Source organism: Hippocampus comes, unplaced genomic scaffold (genome assembly GCF_001891065.2).
Source record: "Hippocampus comes isolate QL1 unplaced genomic scaffold, H_comes_QL1_v1.1 scaffold186, whole genome shotgun sequence".
Lineage (NCBI taxonomy): Eukaryota > Metazoa > Chordata > Actinopteri > Syngnathiformes > Syngnathidae > Hippocampus > Hippocampus comes.
In genome coordinates, this window is record NW_017806236.1 from 1 (window position 1) to 19248 (window position 19248).

The 19248-nt window shown below is 41.8% G+C and overlaps 4 protein-coding genes across 7 annotated transcripts; 1 reads left to right on the forward strand and 3 right to left on the reverse strand.

Annotated features, from left to right (window-relative positions):
- Nucleotides 1-936: 936 nt before the first annotated feature.
- Nucleotides 937-4883, forward strand: chid1 (chitinase domain containing 1). The gene is made up of 12 exons (XM_019857113.1): nucleotides 937-1333; nucleotides 2007-2150; nucleotides 2645-2777; nucleotides 2847-2891; nucleotides 2953-3059; nucleotides 3173-3234; nucleotides 3352-3441; nucleotides 3530-3631; nucleotides 3981-4130; nucleotides 4219-4299; nucleotides 4378-4420; nucleotides 4562-4883. Exons 1-12 carry the CDS (start codon nucleotides 1214-1216, stop codon nucleotides 4658-4660), a joined length of 1176 nt encoding a protein of 391 aa, XP_019712672.1. The 5' UTR covers nucleotides 937-1213; the 3' UTR covers nucleotides 4661-4883.
- Nucleotides 4884-4997: 114 nt separating this feature from the next.
- Nucleotides 4998-6840, reverse strand: gatd1 (glutamine amidotransferase class 1 domain containing 1). The gene is made up of 7 exons (XM_019857118.1): nucleotides 6689-6840; nucleotides 6512-6588; nucleotides 5853-5958; nucleotides 5663-5770; nucleotides 5503-5594; nucleotides 5303-5396; nucleotides 4998-5218 (listed from the first exon to the last, which is right to left on the reverse strand). The coding sequence occupies exons 1-7, from the start codon at nucleotides 6735-6737 to the stop codon at nucleotides 5103-5105; spliced, it is 642 nt and encodes a 213-aa protein (XP_019712677.1). The 5' UTR covers nucleotides 6738-6840; the 3' UTR covers nucleotides 4998-5102.
- A 485-nt stretch (nucleotides 6841-7325) lies between these two features.
- cd151 (CD151 molecule) lies at nucleotides 7326-11458 on the reverse strand. Of its 3 annotated transcripts, none has more exons than XM_019857116.1 (9): nucleotides 11295-11458; nucleotides 10324-10408; nucleotides 9809-10000; nucleotides 9112-9186; nucleotides 8792-8812; nucleotides 8212-8316; nucleotides 7985-8134; nucleotides 7810-7896; nucleotides 7326-7710 (listed from the first exon to the last, which is right to left on the reverse strand). In XM_019857116.1, the coding sequence occupies exons 2-9, from the start codon at nucleotides 10405-10407 to the stop codon at nucleotides 7651-7653; spliced, it is 774 nt and encodes a 257-aa protein (XP_019712675.1). In that variant the 5' UTR covers nucleotide 10408; nucleotides 11295-11458; the 3' UTR covers nucleotides 7326-7650. The 3 variants fall into 3 exon arrangements, with proteins under 3 accessions (XP_019712675.1, XP_019712674.1, XP_019712676.1); XM_019857115.1 differs by having other exon boundaries at nucleotides 7979-8134; XM_019857117.1 differs by lacking the exon at nucleotides 8792-8812 and having other exon boundaries at nucleotides 7979-8134.
- Nucleotides 11459-11552: 94 nt separating this feature from the next.
- cracr2b (calcium release activated channel regulator 2B) lies at nucleotides 11553-19245 on the reverse strand. 2 transcript variants are annotated; one of them, XM_019857112.1, is made up of 19 exons: nucleotides 19167-19245; nucleotides 17769-17894; nucleotides 17087-17353; nucleotides 16909-17020; nucleotides 16692-16839; nucleotides 16417-16563; nucleotides 16234-16324; nucleotides 15920-16015; nucleotides 15642-15829; nucleotides 15270-15341; nucleotides 14313-14367; nucleotides 13760-13839; nucleotides 13586-13673; nucleotides 13343-13469; nucleotides 13196-13277; nucleotides 13018-13132; nucleotides 12413-12520; nucleotides 12250-12323; nucleotides 11553-11835 (listed from the first exon to the last, which is right to left on the reverse strand). In XM_019857112.1, the coding sequence occupies exons 3-19, from the start codon at nucleotides 17339-17341 to the stop codon at nucleotides 11751-11753; spliced, it is 1923 nt and encodes a 640-aa protein (XP_019712671.1). In that variant the 5' UTR covers nucleotides 17342-17353; nucleotides 17769-17894; nucleotides 19167-19245; the 3' UTR covers nucleotides 11553-11750. The 2 variants fall into 2 exon arrangements, with proteins under 2 accessions (XP_019712671.1, XP_019712670.1); XM_019857111.1 differs by having other exon boundaries at nucleotides 12250-12326.
- Between the last annotated feature and the right edge of the window lie 3 nt (nucleotides 19246-19248).

A 19248-nucleotide genomic window follows, 5' to 3' on the forward strand; every position in this document is an offset into this window, starting at 1 on the left:
AAATATGTGTAAAAATATGTTAAAAAGTAGTATAATTATTTTTCAAGTCATTGAAGTGGTATTAGATTGACAGTTGACAGTCAAGTGGCCTGTGGTTCAACATGTTCTGTCAATGCACCCACAGTGACCAAGAGCGGAGAGAAAGGCTTGATTTTTTCAAGATTTTGAATCCTCATTTTATATGCTTGCTGATTTTTTTTTTTACTCATTCAAATCCAAGCACAGGGAGAACCTGAGAACATGAAAATAGGAAGGCTGCTGCTACCATGACTTAAAGCAGTGTTTTTCAACCCGTGTGTGCCGCGGGAAAATATCCAATTTGTATACCTGTGTGGTCTTTCGCCCAGAAAGTAATCATGTAGTACGCTCCCATACCGCTAGGGAGCAGCAACAGCTAGCCAATTGCCTTGTGTTTCGCCGAGAGACAAGCGGGTTTGTGACGCATGAATACAGGACGACGGTGAAACAATAAATATGAAAGATAATAAAATACTGTTTTCTTTGTGTTCATTTGATTCCAATTCAAGCTGTTTTGACGTCATTCTTCAATGTTAAAACGGTTATAGTAACAATATAACATGTTAATTGTTAAAATAAGGGGGGGGGGTGTTCACGTTTTCAGCTAGTGGTGTGCCGCGAATTTTTTTTCAATGAAAGAAGTGTGTCTTGGCTCAAAAAAGTTTGAAAAACACTGACTTAAAGAACCCAGAAATCAGACCTGTAAGGAGGCATGCTACACCACTAGTCCAATGTAGTCATTTTTCAAATCCTTATCGTTTGATGGGGTTACAATTATGCATTTGTATTCTGTGTGTGTGTGCGTGCATCTCAATCATAAGGGTCCAATGAACGATTAAATGAAAGTTACGAATGAAAAATACAACTCTGTTGCATTATGGGATAATTGGAGGACACGTATTCTTACAATGCTTTTATTTTGAAAAGCACACCAGCGGAAGTGGCCAAGGGTGTTTTGTTGACATGACCGTGGCACGTTGTCAATGAAGCTCTTCACGACAAGCTATTTGTCACTAGCTCATATTTTTCCTAAAAGCTGTTTATTCTTAGCTACCTGAATAGGGTCGCCCGTCTTGACTTGAACGCACAGCCGGAAACGTTCTCTATGGCTTTTGTTCACGGCGCAAACCCACATAGCTGACCGAGCCACCATTTTTTTTCCACCCTGAAAGTAATAGTTAGTTTTTGTTTGGAAATGAGAACAGCGTTATTGGTGTTAGTTGTCGTGGTGTGTTCTCGCTGCTGTTCATTGGTCAGTGGAACACTCTCGAAAACTGATTTGAAGAGAGCTCAGAAAGCTGAGCGTGAAAATGAGGTGAGCGACACGCTTACTTTGATATTACATTCCTACATCGCCGACGTAAGCCGAATGTATACGAACTAACATTTGCTATCTTAGTGCAGTCATCGTGCAATTTCTATGAAATGTACTTCGAAGCCATAAAATAACACATGAATGACGGCAGTGAGTACGTTTTCTTCCGCCAGACCACGTACGTAACCCCAAGTGTCATATGTCGGGACCCTCGTTAGCCCAGACTGGCTTTCTTTGAATTCACGTCGGATACATATATATATATATATTTTGTCTGTGGAATTTATCCCCAGCCAACATTGCACGGGTCTCTATCACAATGACGATATTTTTTGGATATATTATGCAGCCCTAGTTTTAATTCCTCTCAAAAGAGTACGGTATATTGAAATGATACATCATTTACGTATGTCAGGGACCTGTGCATGTACACTCATAAACCTGCAAAATGAAATACAGTATGTAAGCCATTTGTTTTTAAGAGTAATATTACATAATGAGTGTTAAATGAAATTAAAACTTTTTATATTTGCTGTTGTAACTATTCATGTAGGCGTGAAATTTTTTTGGGAGGACGCCAGTTAGTCATGTTTTTTTTTTTTTTTTAAATAAACCATTTGCGGAAAGGCGCACTTTTGACGGTACTGTATCATCATTGTGTGTTGGTGCCCAGGCATCCCCAGCATCAGAGTCGGTGTTGGAGAGAGGACTGGTGGCGAAAGCAGTTAACTGGAAGGATGTTGTGAGGGAGGAGAAGAGATATTGGGCTCAGATCCAGAGGACTTTTAAAGGAGAAGTACTTGGTTATGTTACACCTGTAAGTTTCAATTCCTCCACCGGTTTACTGTTGGTGAATAACACACGCATTTGTATTGTTGGGTTTTTTTTTCATTTCAATCGTGTATCTAATTAACAAATTTGTGTTTGTAGTATGCAACACTGCATACTTCGAGGTAATTTGCAATGCATTTAGTGCATGAAAGTCAAAACATAACAAATAGCTCTTGTATAATCCTGTGGAACTGGAAAAAAAAATAATACACATATTGTTAATCAACCCGACAAGTCAAAATAAATGTCTCTTCTAAATTGGACACAGAGAAGAAAGTTGTTGACATGTCCGCTGAATAGGCTGAAACCACGTCCCGCTTAACTCTCAACTATTAATCAAATACCAGTGCTGCTTCAAATCTCAGTTCCAGGCTTCCTGTATGGAGTTAAGGCGACTTGATTCCCATGGGGAAAAAAATAGCAAAATACAGCAGCCATTGCCGCACCTAAAAGGTGTTCCACTCCGTTTATTTTCACTAGTGGAATTCCCACGGGTATGACATTGCCAAGCTGTTTGGCCCCAAACTGACATCAGTGTCTCCGGTGTGGCTTCAACTTCGCCGGCGAGGGCGTGAGCGCTTTGAGGTCACGGGGCTTCACGACCATGACACAGGTGCACTGCTTACTTGATCTTTTGTTTTAAAGTCATTCAGAGTCCATTAAGTGTTTGTGTCTTTTCCAGGCTGGGTCAAAGCGGTGCGCAACTCTAACAAAAAAGTGAAAATCGGTAAGCATACGAAGGCCTCGTGTAATTTTCCAGCTTTTGACTCGGGATTGTTTGTGGTCAGTGCCGAGGCTACTGTTTGACGGCTGGTCCTATCAGGACTACATGAGCGTGCTGGCCAGCGAAGATGAGATTGAGGAGCTGGGAATTGAGCTGGTAAAGGTTGCAAAGGTAAACTAGCGCTTGAGTTCACTGCTCGGAACTTCTTTTCAATTGACAAGCGACCCAATTCTTTTGTCCATATGGTGTATTTACACATCTCTTTCGTTTGTTTGGTACCACAGTCGGAGGGATTTGACGGTTTCACTTTGGAGCTGTGGAGCCAGCTGGGAGGCAACAAAAGAAAGTGAGTTTTTTTTTTTCTCAGTGGTCAATCATCTGCAAGGACTTTTGAACTTGAAATAGCACCAAACCTGCCCCTGACCTGACCGAGGATGAAACACTGTACATGTGCGTCCAACAGGGAACTGGTGCACTTGGTAACACACACGTGTGAGTCATTGAAGGCTAACCTATTCGATTGCATCCTCGTCATTCCTCCTGCCGTGACGAGGTGAGTGAAGCCGGTAAGATGAGTTAACCATGTCAGTGGTGACGATGTTTACCTTGTTTACCTTGTGTGAAATTTATCTCCTGATCAGTACTGGGCAGCATGGCATGTTTGGCAGGGAGGAGTTTGAGCAACTGGCTCCAATGGTGGACGGCTTCAGCCTCATGACGTACGACTACTCCAGTGGTGCCAAGTAAGGGCAAATATACAGCCGCCACTGCTTAAAAATAATGTTCAATGTAAAAAAAAAAAAACAAAACAAAACATTTGGGCATGGTGGGTTGCAAGATCATCAAACCAAAAACCACAATTGCACATACATTAATTTTAAAGTTGTTTCTATGAGGTGATGTGTGTAGTAATTTGAGAGAGGGGAAACCCATTTTGGAATAACAGTAACATCACAAAATGTGGAAAAGTGAAGCACTGTGGCTGCTTTCCAGCTGCACAGTAAACTGGCGTCAATGTTCAGGGGCACGTCCTTGCACCTGCAGTACTTTATGAACAAACTTGTGAAAATGAGACTACCTCATTGTTGTCAGACCGGGCCCGAGTTCCCCCGTGTCCTGGGTGAATGACTGCGTCCTCCAGCTGGCCCCCAAGAAAGAATGGAGATCCAAAATTCTGCTTGGGCTCAATTTGTACGGCCTCGACTTTTCAAATGAGCAAACCGAACCCATCCTTGGGAGAAGGTGAGCATTCTGATTAGGCCCTACTCTTACGCATGACTGATATTTTTGTGGAATCAAGCGTCACGGTTCAGTGTGTGACCTCTGGCAGGTACATCGAAATTTTGCGGGAACATAAGCCAAAAATCCTCTGGGATGACTATAATGCGGAGCATTACTTCACCTACAAGAGGTAAAAATGTCCTTTTGTTTCCTCATCATTGACTACCTACATGGCGGTCGCAACTGATACACCATCGCTTTATTTCAGGAGCAACGGAGTGAAATGTGTGGTGTACTACCCATCATTGAAGGTACAACTTTATTTAAATGCACTGCACAATGGTTTAAAAAAACATGTTCTGAATGATCAATGACGTTTTAAATGATGAATAATGTCATTACAAATCATGTTCATGGTTATAAGTTGAAATGAATGTTCTTTGACTTTCCAGTCAGTGCACATGAGGATTGCTGTGGCGGAAAAACTGGGGACTGGCATCTCCTTATGGGAACTGGGACAGGGGCTGGACTACTTCTACGACCTCCTTTGAGTCATCAGCACACGGATTTTTCACCTGATATTTCTCATTTTTTGCATGAGAGAGTCTTAAATTGCTGTTTGCGTCCGGTTGGTCTGAAAGTGACATGAACTCTTCCATTGAGCCACTGAATGGATTTAATTTTTGATTGTGACAAAGAAAAGGTACTTTTAGTCTGTTTTCTGTGTCCTTACTGCAAATAAATCAATCATGTTTGTTTCGCGGGACAAATCAAGCAGTGTGTATTCAGACCAAATAATACAATAGCATTTCCTTCACTGGCCAATACATTTTGAAAATGTTGACAGGTGCTATATAAATCTTCACAATGAGACCTTGACTAATGAAATTGATTTGATACTCAAGTGCATTCATCTGAGTTTGGTGACAGATCAAATTAAACTCTGAGGTCAAGGTACCAATGTACAGTGGCGTGAAATTGATACAGGTAATCTTACTTGGCACTAGAGAGCAGAATTAAATTGTTGACAGCAAGCCAGGTGGACTGCATGTTCTGTCCAGTTATCAGGTGTCTGTCGGTGACAACGTGCACGGCATCCTCTTGGCTTGCTGCAAAACGAAGTTGAAAAGATGTTCCCAAATAAGTTTTGAAAAATCTGATCAAAACATCAGCTGTGATGAATCTGCACTCACCTGTGTATGAGCCACCGCTGTCCTTCACAAAGTCTTCCACGATTAAAGGCAGGTTGGCAAAGTCTGGGCTGCGCACCAGTTCAAACACTGATGGCTTCAGCAAAAACACACAAACGCATACAGCCAGAATTAGGTGCCAGGAGTTTCTAAATCAGTTAGCCATCGATGGAAATTCCAAGCATTATGTATATTGAACATACCCCTGTCAAACTATAGCCGTTGAAGATCCACCTGTTTCCTTCCGTGGCGCAACACAACGCTGATACTCCCTGTCCGACTGCACACACGGGCTCTGCACGCACACAAACTCTCATTAGCGTGCACACTTACAGGAAAATTTGACAAAGAGGCCTGTCTCACTGTTCTGAGAGATGAAATGTGAGAGAATACGGTGCAGTGAGCCGCTGTGTGCCAGGTCGTTGGGCGCTCCAGGGCAGTCGGGAATGAGTAGAGACTGATAGCGAGCACCTATTAGAAAATAAATCAAAGAAAAGGTCATAGTGACGCAGCCGGCAAATGAAACACAACAGTGACTGTGAATGATTCTCACCATCGATGGATTCAAGTTTGGCAGGAGTTGCATAAGGTTTCATGTTGAAGTCCTGCACCCATCTTGACGTGCTGTCATCCACCCCGACAAAATCTATTGGCTTCCCCTTGAAAACAACATCCAGGCTACTTTTTAAGTTGAACATCACACAGCATTAAAAAAAAAGCATGCTCACTTACTACTCTAATTGCTGTGTTTCAATTTAATCCGATTTAGGGCCTATATTTTTTTTCATACAAATACTTAATTCTGACTTAACTGTTGCCTTAACACAGGTTAGTGAAAGACAAATTCGGATTTTGCCAGAGCAACGGAACTCAATGTAGACAGAGGATCCCTGTACATTGACATTGGTGCTCGAAGTTTTTAAATGTGTTAGCAGAATTTGTGAAATGTTGGCATTTTGGGGGAAAATTTGACACGACTAAACGGACTAAAGCCATTACCTACCTTCAATTACTGAAACTGGATTTTTACATTTTCGTTTAACTTTGGCTCTTCAAACAGTATAAGGATCTCAAAAGCAGGATTCTTTCCCCCCTCTAAATACAGTATAATTTTTTTAAATGACATTGTAATTTAGTATATTTGAGTGCATTTTGAGCAGATTACATTATCCAGTAAAAAAAAAAAAAAAAAAAAAAAAAAAAGAGACTTACCGCCGGCGTGGCCGTCTGGAGGTTAAACACAGAAGAGCAAAGATTGAAGCACTGCTGGAATGACTTTGCTGACACCCCTAGCACGCACCGGTGAACATAACTCAAGTTACAATATCCATACATGAAATGCTATGAAAAAGACAGAGAAATGAAGATCAAGTAGCTTGTCAAACACACCTTGCGGAGAGGCGCTCAACACAATCAAACAAGTCGGCTTCGCAGACATTCTCTTAGTATGATTGTGATTTATTTTTGCTCACTTCACCTTAAAACGGTGACATACTACAGTAGCAATCAAATTTAGATTTGCCAATGACAAATAGGAAGCGCTGCGAGGAGGAAGAAGGGTCAGCTGACCACAACATCCGCCTACAAACCTTCACAAGAAAAGCAGGCGCACAGTCGCCAAGTAAAAAACTGCATTGTTTCGAACACTCGACAGAGGGCGCTATAACAGTGTACAGACTACGAACACAGCATGCAGTACAGTCAGTTGTAGATGGTTTAATTTTTTAATTATATTAAATTAATCCATGTTCCTTTTAATTTCGTTTGTAATTCATGTAATTATAGTTTATTAACCTATTATTTAATATTCATTTTACTGACATTTCAGTTATTTTTGTAATAAATCAAGTAAACTTGTGATAAATTAATTAAAGTATGACTACATTTAAAGTGTGAAACTTTAGGAAAAAATTACAAAGGTAGTTCAACAATTATGACACTGTAGGACTTGTTAATGGAATTGGTTTGTGGGTAAAGAATGGAATGGGCCACTAAATGCACACCTTTCCTTTAAAAAATATTTGTGTCTTATCAACCCTTTAATCACAGTGCATGCATTGGAAGACTTTCTCAGTAAATGCAATACATGGAACTATTACAATTGCTTTTATTGTTCATATTATGTATTTCTTGAACTAAACCTCGTGACACACCAAGAACAGCAGTGCAGTAAAGCATTTGTAAATATAACCACATCAAGCTTTCATTTTCAGCATTACCCTTGACATAAAAAGGAAGCCGTTTTGCAGAGTGAAGTGCTGCCCAGCAGCTCAAATTTAAGCTTGACATTTTAAGGCACTAAAGTCTCAAAGCACGCTCATCTGGTAAAGACACTAAAAAAAATGCCAACGTCAGTATGGCTCATCTTTCAGATTGTGATGAAGGCAGCAAGTAAACATCATCCCAAAAAGCTGAAATAAAAGATACGAAGCACATGTCAGTTCAGCACTTAACATGCATCCAGATGAAAATGGAGACATTTGTTACAATATTTACTTGAGGGACTTCACCTGTAAAACTGCAATCCCAATGCCCAGTGCACCGAGAATATATAGCTGACTGAGAATAAACTCCTCCAATTTCATGACACAGCCTCCCTGGCAGCACAGCAGAGGCAACAAATTTAGAATATTGTTAATACTGTAAGTCAATTGGTGTCAAGTGGACACACATTCTCACCTCTACCTTGTAGACATTAGAGGGATGGTCTCTGATGCCGCAGAGGATGCTGGGAGTTTTGCAACAGCTGTCGGGAACAAGCTGCTGGTACTGCGTGGCCTCGATCCAAATGCTGTCTCGCCAGTCTGAGGAGCTGTTACTGCCACAGCACTGGAACTGAGAGGGAAGAACACACATGCACAACGGTGAGGCAGATTTCAACAAGACAGCGTGTGAATACTGTGCATCCGCACTTCCTGATGGAGCTTGTCCACAGCCTGTGTGACACTGTCCTCTCCAGCTTGGTGGTATTTGTGCTGCATGGTCATCTTCAAGTTCTGCCTCAGCTCCTCATCCAGCTGTGAAGCACAAGCAGCGCAAACGCACTCGTGCACAAAGGAAAATTCCACTCTATCCTAAAGCCAACCCAATTCAAAATTGACAACATACTGTATGACTTCACCGTGTTCAGAATTCGTTTGAGTTGATTTAAACTTGAGCGACGATGTGCATTTCATATTAAACCGCAGCAGCTTAATTCCAAAAGTAACATTCATGCATGAAGCAGATGCACTGAACACAAGCGAAAATACTTTTCAAAAGGCCACTTCTCCAACCCATTTCTATATTGAAAATCATTTTGATTGTTTTTCATTTTATATTTGAAGTTCTCAAGATAAAAAATACAATCATGAAATAGTTCACTTTGTGTGTTGTGAATCTTTAATGGCTAAGTTTCTATTATTCAATTAAACAATTAATAATTTAAGTTTTGTATGATTTTCTAATTTATTGAGATACACCTGTAAAATAAATCAAGTGGCAGCAGATTACCTGGTGGCAGAAAGGGAAACACTGGAGCAAGAAAAGGAGGGGGGGGGAAAGAAGAAAAGAGTGAGAAGGCTCAAAGTGTACAGACAGCATTTATGGTAAACTGGCAACCTAACTCTTGTGTTAAAATGATGGGAACAAAAAGACAGAAAACACAGATGAGCAGAAGCAGGAATGTAATCAAGGAGCACGCATTAAGAAAAACGATTTCTTTTCAATTTGCAGTGGCATTTAAAAATATATGCTGGACTTGGATTGAAAGGGCAGGGGTAGCACTTGAATAAAAAGAAACCCCAAAGCAATCGATGAGGGTAAAAGCTTACCTCTTGGTAGGTAACATACGCCAAGACACCAGCGATGATTTCCAGCAGAAAAACACAGAGCAACAGCACCAAATACTGCAGGAGATATTCAAAATAAGAAACAATACAATTGGCAATCAGATTTGTAGGGCCGGGCTTGAAAATGTGTTTTCCGAATCCATTTTCCCCCCTTTGCTTTATAGAAAAAGCAAATGACAACGACATGAATCAAAACACATGTCAGTATTCAGTTACAGTTTCACAAAGGTCGCGACCACTTGCTTAGGACGTGTTGTCCAAAAGATATTCAAACATGTCATGATATCAAATCTTTTCAAGCTACACAGCAAGTTGTTCCTGTCATCGTAGTACTAATGTCGGTGGGTTTGTTGACTTCAAGTTCTCCATTTACACAACACGTATCCTCCGGCTGCGTCTGCATGTCTGCTACACGCGGACGCTTGTGATGCTCCTCATTCCTCTAACATTAGCTGAACTCTAAAAACATAAACTCTTGAGGACACGAGCCACGTGACCTGGCACGTCATGCTGCGGCTCCACTTAGGGTGGGCCCTCCGTCCCACTGAGCTGCAGGCAGAAACAAGGTCACCTAGGATTAACTTTCGATGCCTTCAGACCAGCGTGTGTATCAACAGAATCTTGAACAGGACTTTCCTAACTTAATAATGAGGACAATAAACATTTTTCCCCCCCTCACCACAATCAAAAGACTCTTCATCTCGCTCAAAGTGGCGCAGCATCCGATGATGCCGGTGACGATCACGACGGCTCCTGCGGCGATGAGGATGTAAGCGGATGCGGTGTAGAAGTTGGAGTTGAGCAGATTGATGTAGTCACTCTTCTCCACCAGAGTCCACACGCCCACAGCGAGTACGGCACCCCCTGCAAGCTGAGAGAACAAATGACTTGATTCATTTTATACACACTTAGAGAATTGTCATGATTTTTTCTTTGATGAAGCCGAAATAGATGCTCAGGATAGACACACACACACACACACACACATTTCAAATGAGCACACCCTCTGAATAAATTCTCCTCCATCTTTGATTGTCTTTCAAATATATAGCTTATTCAAGTATAACACTTAAACAAATAACACATTGCCTGATTATGATTATACCTGTACCTTCAAAGCATGCGCTTGGTGAAAGATTGAAAAGGAAACATATTGTTTTTCATCAAACTATTGAGATTAATTTTGTAACTTACCCAAAAAAGAATGTTAAATATAAAGAGAATGTACTTCAGACAAATTGTCCCGCAGCTGTTGGACGTTTCCCTTCGAGTTTCCATTCTGAAAAACAAAAACAAAACAACAAAAAAAAATGGTTGCTGTGCAGTGTGACGTGCATGATTTAAAGCTAAAACTGATAGGGGGCCCCAAACAAATGTACATCATAACATACTGGGGCTATAGTAGAGCTATTGTGATATACGGAACATACATTCAAGATCGAAACTATTCATTCCCCTGCCATATGAATAATTTTGGTCCTGACTGGAAAGTGTCTGATTTAATATGTATTGAAGCAAAGATTTATTATACTGAGTGGACCTAAAAGTCTTTGATTTTGTGTGAGAGCCACGGGTGTACCTGTTGAATCAGGCAAAAATCAATTTTGCGTCCTGTCAAATTGGACCAGACAGGGGTGACTGGTGTGTGTGTGTGTGTGTGTGTGTGTGTGTGTGTGTGTGTGTGTGTGTGTGTGTGTGTGTGTGTGTGAGCAATTTCCCAGTTCTCCTGGTGTGTATGCAACATTCCCCTTGAGTCAATGTAAAGAATGAAGCTTCCTAATCTTGGAAGGACGGCGCAGGAGCAGCTCACTGATGAAATCAAATACAGTATGTGGTGGGTAAGGATACTTCACAGCTTGTGTTGCATGACGTGCAACAGTAAAAAAAACGTCGTGCTTTGACACCAAAGCCAAAATTAACTACACTTGCTGAATAATTTTATATTTTAAAACACACACAAAAAAAATCACATAAGATGAAACTTAACACCTCAGAAGTGGTAAACTTAAAAACAAAACAGTGCTCTTCTTGCCATTAGAACAAGTGCACATGGATGAGTGGGGGTGAAGCAAAAAAAAAAAAAAAAGCCTCAGAGAGATTTATTTTTAACTACACTGTCATGGAAAAAGTGCTCCCGCGTTCAAGTGAGGCCAATCGCGTCCTACCTGATTGAAGATGTCAATTTCCGTGGCAACGCCTTCCAAGATCCCACTCAGCCCGCTGTGGATGTGCTTCTGGCTGTGGAAGTTGCCCGCTGCACGTTGAGTGTCTTACAGTCGGTAGTGTCCTATTGCAGTCACTTGCCCACCCAAACACTTCCTAGTGTTAAGTGCAGGGCTGCCCCCCACTGGCCACTGCCCCATTGAAGTGAGTGTGGAGCATGGAGGGAACCTTCAGCAAATACTGATCAACACCGTGCCAAGTGGGGTCAACACAACTATATTTAACAGAATCAAAGCATTGTAAAAGCATACAAACTTGACAGTAAACATGACTTTCAGTAAACGGAAGACGACACACTGTGTCTGTACTGCAAGAAGATTGACCTCTGAAAACTGAACAAATGGTAGACGCCGAACCTGGCAGCTCTAATCCTTTTCAAACATTCGCGTTTTTTCCAATTACGCACAGCAACTTCTTCGTGCGGCACACTCTGTGAGGGAAAGTGTGTCTTCACATTGTCGATCGAGCTGGGCAACTAACTTCCTGAAATAAAGAAAAAGTGACATGCACTCAATGGACACAGCATTAAATACACCGGCATAATGTAATGAGGTTCGACGAAAGAGCAAGTAAGTTTAGTGGTTGTGTACAACTCTATTGGCTACTCTACCACATGGAGAGATTACGCAGAATATTTTAACCAGCCGTTGAATAAAAATAAACTGATGAATAATACTACACTACTACAGACTACAACTCACATAATACATGTAGCAAAATTTAAACCACTCCAATGTCAGCAGAAATATTAACAGAAATTGGTGTCTTTTGATTGCATGTGGCCAGTCAGTGTGATGCAAGCAAACGCACTGAGATGAAACCAAGCGACATCAGTGGCAATTAAAATGAATCAAACGTCAATCTAAAAGCAAAGCCTCTCAAAAACTGAGTCCATACTCAGCCATATGAGTCATCAGCTCCTCCATGTTTGCTCCAGTTTTGGCACTGCACTCGTAAAATGAGGCCTGGTGCTGCTGTATGGATCAGAGTGAGAACACGCACACACACACACTTTTCAAAGCTTTCCTTAGTTGAAATTGGATGATGAATTGTGCCCCACCTCTGCCAACTTGTGTCCATCTCTCCTTTCCACTTTTCTGTGGTGACTATCGGCCAGGTCCAGCTTGTTTCCGAGCAGCATCAGCGTTGCGCCGTCGCACATCTTCTCCTATGACAAATGCCAGTTACGTTACGCAATCTGTATTGTTCCCCAACCTTTATTGAGCCAATGCACCATGTTATATAAAATATCGCAACACGCCACACCACTGTACAAAAATGCCACAAAAAGTATGACTACTGGAATAATGGCTCTCTCGTCACAATTTACTGACAAACTGAGTTACGCAATGTGAAACCTTCCTGTTTGATTGTATACAAAAGCCATGAAGCCATGACTTGCAAATTCTGTTGAATGAATGGCAACAGGTGGCTACACTGGTTTATTGGACATTTAGTCATCTAGTAAAAAAGTCTTGAATTAGTCTGTTACTTTTGGCTGCTGGCACAGTTGGAACAAAGATATATATTTTTTACTGATCCATAATTATACATAATAATTTTCAAAATCAAGAAAAAGTGGATATTCCACGGTTCAACGCGTGATAGCTATGTAACAACAAATTGCAAAACACACTACTGCTGATTTAGCATCCACCGGCTCACCTCCACAACGTCCATCCACTCTCTCACAGCGGTGAAGGAGGCCGAGCAGGTGATGTCATACACCACCAGGATGGCGTCAGCCTTGCGGTAGTACTGCTCAGTGATGCATCGAAACCTGCGCACACGTGGAGAAAGTCGGATACGGAGCAGCAGCGGGCTGAGGAGGCGGAGGACTAACCTCTCCTGACCGGCAGTGTCCCACAGCTGCAGGGTGATGGAGGTGGAGCCCAGGGTAATGGTCCTCATCTGGAAATCGACGCCTAGCGGCAAACAAGCTCATTAAACAAGCAGCGTTAAAGGTTATGAAAAGCTGCTATGATCTTACCGGCAGTAGCGCTCATGGGGCTGCAGAAATGTCCTGTGCAGTAGTGCTGGATGAGGGAGCTCTTACCCACCCCCGAATTACCCAGGAAGACCACTTTGAACACATGCTGAGGACTCACAAGTCTGCTCTAAAAAGTCAGATCAAATTAAATCAGCCTTTGCGCTTTTCTCATGGCGAAGGTGTTTGACTCTCTGCGGTGGTGCTTTCGCAATTTGTGAATGAAGCACGGCATAGCTTCCCTACCTGGCCAACTCTCTCACAACTGACTCTATCTGATGCCTTTGAATTGATCACTTTTTTCTCTGTGGCCCGTTCCTGCTCGTCACGCGAGCTTCAGCAGAGATCAGCAAGTACACACAATTAGTACTTCTGCCTCAATGGGTTGTGAAGACAATGTATGTACTTGCTCACACAAACCTTTTCACTACAGTGTCTCGGAGCAAGTAGTGCCCTAGGACTGACCCTCTCTTCCCCAAATTTTCTTCCATATTTGGCCTCTGAAAGGGGTTTAGCGGAAAGTCATTAGTAGAATTAGTTCGACACCATCCATAAACACCAACTTATAAGACAAGGAACTCGGTGCTCAGCAGACATTTATTCTGCTGTGCAAATAAGCGTGACAAACTGTCATTGGTGCACAACAAGCAGATGGCATTTCGATGAAGCGACCACTGGTATGCATAGCCTTTTGTCAAATATAGTGCAAGGAATGTAGCTTGGCATACATAATGCAGAATAAATGTCTTTTCAACACGAGGCATCAGTCCACTGCACATGCAAGATGCTGACTGAATTCAAAGAGTAACAAGCTGCCGAATGCCATGATGGCCAGGAGGTGGGAAGGATCCACGAAGCAGTTCCCACACTTAGCTTAGGGCGGATATTGCCGCTGTGTCCATGCGCTGTAAAAGTCTTGGCTGAAGTCAAAGGTTAGCGGCCGAGGCGGAAGTAGTGGACATGGATGACTAACCCTCTTCTTGGTCAGCTGGGCATCTTTCTCATCTTGCAGTCTTTTATTCATATCCCTGCAGAGAACAAGGATTTGCACGCTGCTCTTATTTGCAGTGGATATAATAAGTTCACACACCCCTGTTCAAAAGCCAGGTTTCCGCACTATAAAAAACTAGAACATAAATCGAGTAAAATAATATGATGTTGAGTTTCTACTTTTGTTGAGTGTGCAAACTTTCATTCGAACTGAGGATTTGGCTGTGTTCAGAAGTAAGTCAGAAGTCATGTAAGTCACTAAATGTCCATGCGTGAACCATGTACTGATGTGAACCCAGAAATGTACTGTGAATGGAAGTGGCATGTGCATACCGAACTGAAGTGGCATGTGCATACCCTAAGTTATGCACATGCCACTTCCATTCATAGTACATTTCTGGATTCACATCAGTACATGGTTCACGCATGGACATTTAGTCAAAATTGTGACCTAGCGAAAGCAAAAAAGGAACAGCTCCTGTGTCTCTTGTTATTTGACTGAAAAGGAGGAAAATTAAACCAAAGATACAATGTGCAACCACTGAACTTGAATAGGGCAAGGGAGGGAAAATTCACACACCGGTGCAAGAAATAAGAGGCATAGGAGAAGCATTATTCGCACTTTTGTTTGTTGCTTGGGTCACAGAAATTGAGCTGTGCGCAGTCAACCGCAGAGCGGTCCACGTCAACCCTTGCGCATACAGGCAGAGGATCATGTTTACATCACATATACCAGCACGCACTTTAAGGACATGCGGATGTTGAAAAAGCACGAATTGGACTTTAATGAGGAAACTACTTCAAATGAGCAATATTGAATATTAATATTGTCAGGCAACATTTGAAAGCCAAATCTTTACCCCGTTAGATTTAAATGTGCAAGGTATACCTTTTGTGCTGTCTAATTTTGTTCCCTCTTATTACTTTGCAATTGACTTACCTCAACAAGCCAAGTTGTCTCAGGAGACTATCCTTCTCTTTCTGCAGGTTTCTTGACACTTTGAGAACATTTCTGTGGTGAAACAAGAGACAATCAAATGCTTGCATAAAAGAATGCTTGATTCGTAAGGCTATTGTATCACTAGTATTTACTGTACACTGTTGAAAAAGTATTTAGCATCCTGTCACCTGTGTACGTAACCAGATTTTCTTAATTTCTTAACACGACCAACAAATAAATGCTCAGATTTTTGTCTCCAATTTGGGCAAAACATATATTTCCATCTTAATATGCCAAAACATATTTATTCAAAATACAATTTAGAACAAAGATGGCGTCATAAATCTAGTCAAAAACCAAAGTGAGTCTTACTGCTGTCTGGCCACTTGCTCCTGGGCAGCGCTTAGCTGTAGCTGGGCCAGCTGAACCATAGCAGCCTGCAGCTGCTCCCGGCTACTCTCCGCTTGCTCTTGCAGCTGAACGTTGAGGGTGTGCAGCTCTTGGTTCTGTTCCCTGATGGTTGCCTGCTCGCAGATCAGCTGCTGCATTCTGCTCTCCAGCTTGATACAAAAGACAAGTTCTGTTCACTCCCTCATTATGCTGGTGACAGCTTTATTCGAAGGAATGCGAGCAGGACCATTGGTACGCACCTCTTTCTGTCTGATCAAGGTTATCTCCAACTCTTGGTCACGCATCTTCAACTCCTCCTCAACCTGTATCCCTCGCTGCTTCTGTCTGATGCTCTCCTGTTTTGCATCAAACATTTATTCAATCAGTAAAAGTAATACAGGAAGAACAAGCATGTCACAATCCTGTTTTGTTGCCCTTCTTCCGTCACTTTTATTATTCCCTCATCCCCATGCTCTTTTGGTGTGAATAAATACTGTTTAGTTGTTTATGTTTGCTTTGGAATTGAGCTTTTTTTTTTTTAACACATTCCTAAAGAGCACACATTGATCTGTACCTGAGCCAGGCGTTTCTCTCGTTCCTCTCGGATTTGGGTTTCCATTTCCTCATATATAGACCGAACAATCTGATCATGTTCACTCTCCCGTCTGAAGTGCAACAAAGTTGAAGGAAATGTTAAAACTCAGCTCACAGATTATGGCCAGGAAGCAGAATGTGAGTGTATGTACTTGTGCAATACCTGCGCAAAGCTTGTTCAAGGCTGTCTCTCTCTCTGATGGAATCCTGCAAATGTGTGACGGCGTGTAGCAGGATGCCTTCCAGGAGCCTGAGCAGCTCTGGTCGGTCTCTCTGAAGCTCACACCACAGAGAACACAATTCCTGCTTACTGACACACAACAACAAAACAAAGTGGCACTTCACAATTGTGCTGTGACAATAGCAAAATAGTAACTGTGATACTATACTCATATAAATTATCTTTATACCACTCCTGAAACATTCAGGCGATCCCACCTGTCGGACATTTTGTCAGCACCGAGCTGATTCAGTATGTCGGTAAGTCTTATTGTAGCTGTATCCTCCGACCAGTCTACCTGGTCTGTGCCTTTGTCTGCAAGCTCTTGGCTCTGCTCAGGTGTGTCTTTCTGCCCCATCAGCTCACCTGCACCACAAAGACAGTTTGACAGACAGATTCCCCCATAACTGTGACGCTAAACTGCAGTATGCACACCAAGTCCTGTGCTGAACTCGAGTGGTGTAAGGAAGCCATTGCGCTCACGGTCCAGACTCTCAAACACGGTCTCCAGTTGTTCCGGTGACAGAGGCAACTCCATCTGTAGCCTCTGAGGAAAGGATATGAAGATTAAAGGTGGTGTGTTAACTTCCATTCTGCCAGGCTATCGGCTCACCTGCATGTCTCGCTTTGTGATGAAGCCTTTGCCCTCTTTGTCGCATAACACAAACAGCTGCTTGGCCTTCCCCATGGTCTCTGCCTGCAGGCTTGCTGCTGCCGCATTTCTAGGCATGGGTGAACCTAGTGGGCTGCGGCCCCTGCTCAGTCGGGGGCTCCCAGCTGATAGTCTCTGAGGTTGCGGGCTTACCGGTAGAGCCTCGCCGCTGCCCTCACCTTCCAGCACTTCCCCATCATTCAGCCACTTCGACATACTGTAGCTGTGCTGTAATGGACAAATAAGTAGAAAAATGCATATGTAAGCATCTAGAGTACTACCAGTTTGACCAATGTAGTGCCCGTAGGCACCAGGTTGCCACATTAGTTACTCTTCTAAAAATAGCTCACCAATGATGGAACATTAAGAATGTTATAGAAGAAAAAAAGAAAGTGTGAACATAAGCAGAGATTGTGGAAATAAAGTGTGCCATTTTTGTGTTTCCTAATTATTTTTAGAAATTATTAACATGATCAATGCCTTCACATAAATATTAATCACATATAAAGGTATCTTGAGTAAATATGTTATTTCAGAAGTGTGTATCAAACTGGTAGCCCTTTGCATTAATCAGTACCCAAGAAGTAGTTCTCGGTTTCAAAATGGTTGGTGAACTTTGATCCACATCAAATTTTCTACTCACTTTTTGTTACAAGGTTCTGGGACAGGTTGGCTCACAGGTCCTCCCTTGTCAAACAAGAACAACAAACTCTGCTGGGACCACACACATTATCTCCAGCTGGTCTGTCAAACTTGTCTTCACCTACATCTGCACAGGAAACATGACTCAATGTTTCAGTCAGAATAGTATTTTTAAACCAGGTTATATTCTAGCTTTGATGGGACTTCTTTAGAAACAGTGTGTCAAGAGTTAACTTATATCCCTGAAAAAACAGTTACTGTACTACAGATATGCTAATGCACACCGTCAGGCCATTTACAGGAATCTAAAAGGTAACTGTACCTTTGGCATGGTAAAAACAAACAAACAAAAAAACCCCACACACAAACAAAAAAAAAGAACACACAATAAACGAACCAAGCTCCAGGATGGATGTAAAGTACGCAACAGGATGGAGTCATGTGAGTTTATGTGTACTCGAAGAGGAGGGTGGATCGCCAGGAGCGACGAGATGCAAAACACTGTTTGTACGCATTTGCATGGTTACGAACTTACGACTACCACAATTGCAAGGCAAATACTTTACCAAAGTGATATATTACATATTTTAAATATGTCACATTACCTCCAATTCTTCCCATATGGGATTTATTGTAGTGATCACGGACACAGTTTAATTACTAAAGGAAGAACAGGCTGAACATGACAACAGAACAAGCCTCTTCAAATGTTGGCATATGCATAAAAATAAATATTTAGACAGCGACTACTGATAGCACTATTGGAGATGATCTATGAAGCCTTCACAACTTCCTCCTAACACAAGAGATAAGATGAATTCCATCGTGAAAACTATGTCAACATTACATGGGGGCTTTTAAAGCAGCCAACAGGCAGTGCAAAGCGCAATTACACTTCAAATCTTAGTAATGTGTTTAAATCGAGTTGTCTTCTCGCAAAAAGGGTCAGTGGAAATAAAACATGAAGAGTTTAAACCTTGCATGGATAGACTTAACGGTGATGACAATTACAGGTCTCACAAAAGAACTTTAATAGACTGTATGTTTTTGGGTGTTTAAATCTTCACGGTGATGACAATTACAGGTCTCACACAAAAGAATTTTAATAGACTGTATGTTTTTGGGTGTTTAAATCTTAAAGACAATCTTGTTATTTCAAGCGTCAAAACAAAACAGATGTCATTCTAATTGTCAGTATGATGTTAGCTGACCAAGCTAACCGAACCAAACCTCACATAAACAATACGCAGCACTTGAAATTATTTCTAAATAATAAGCAAAAACGCGCTTAATATGCCGTGGAAACAGGAATATTATTTAAAAATTGTAAGATACTGAAAGTGGAGTAAAGAATAACGTCGAAAGCAAGTTGGGGGGAAAACGTCAAATTATGACATACCTACACGGTGCGATACGCAGGTGTCCACTACCTTTGATCACTTCTCACAGCAAACTTGGCGAGTACTGCTCGTGGCCCATAG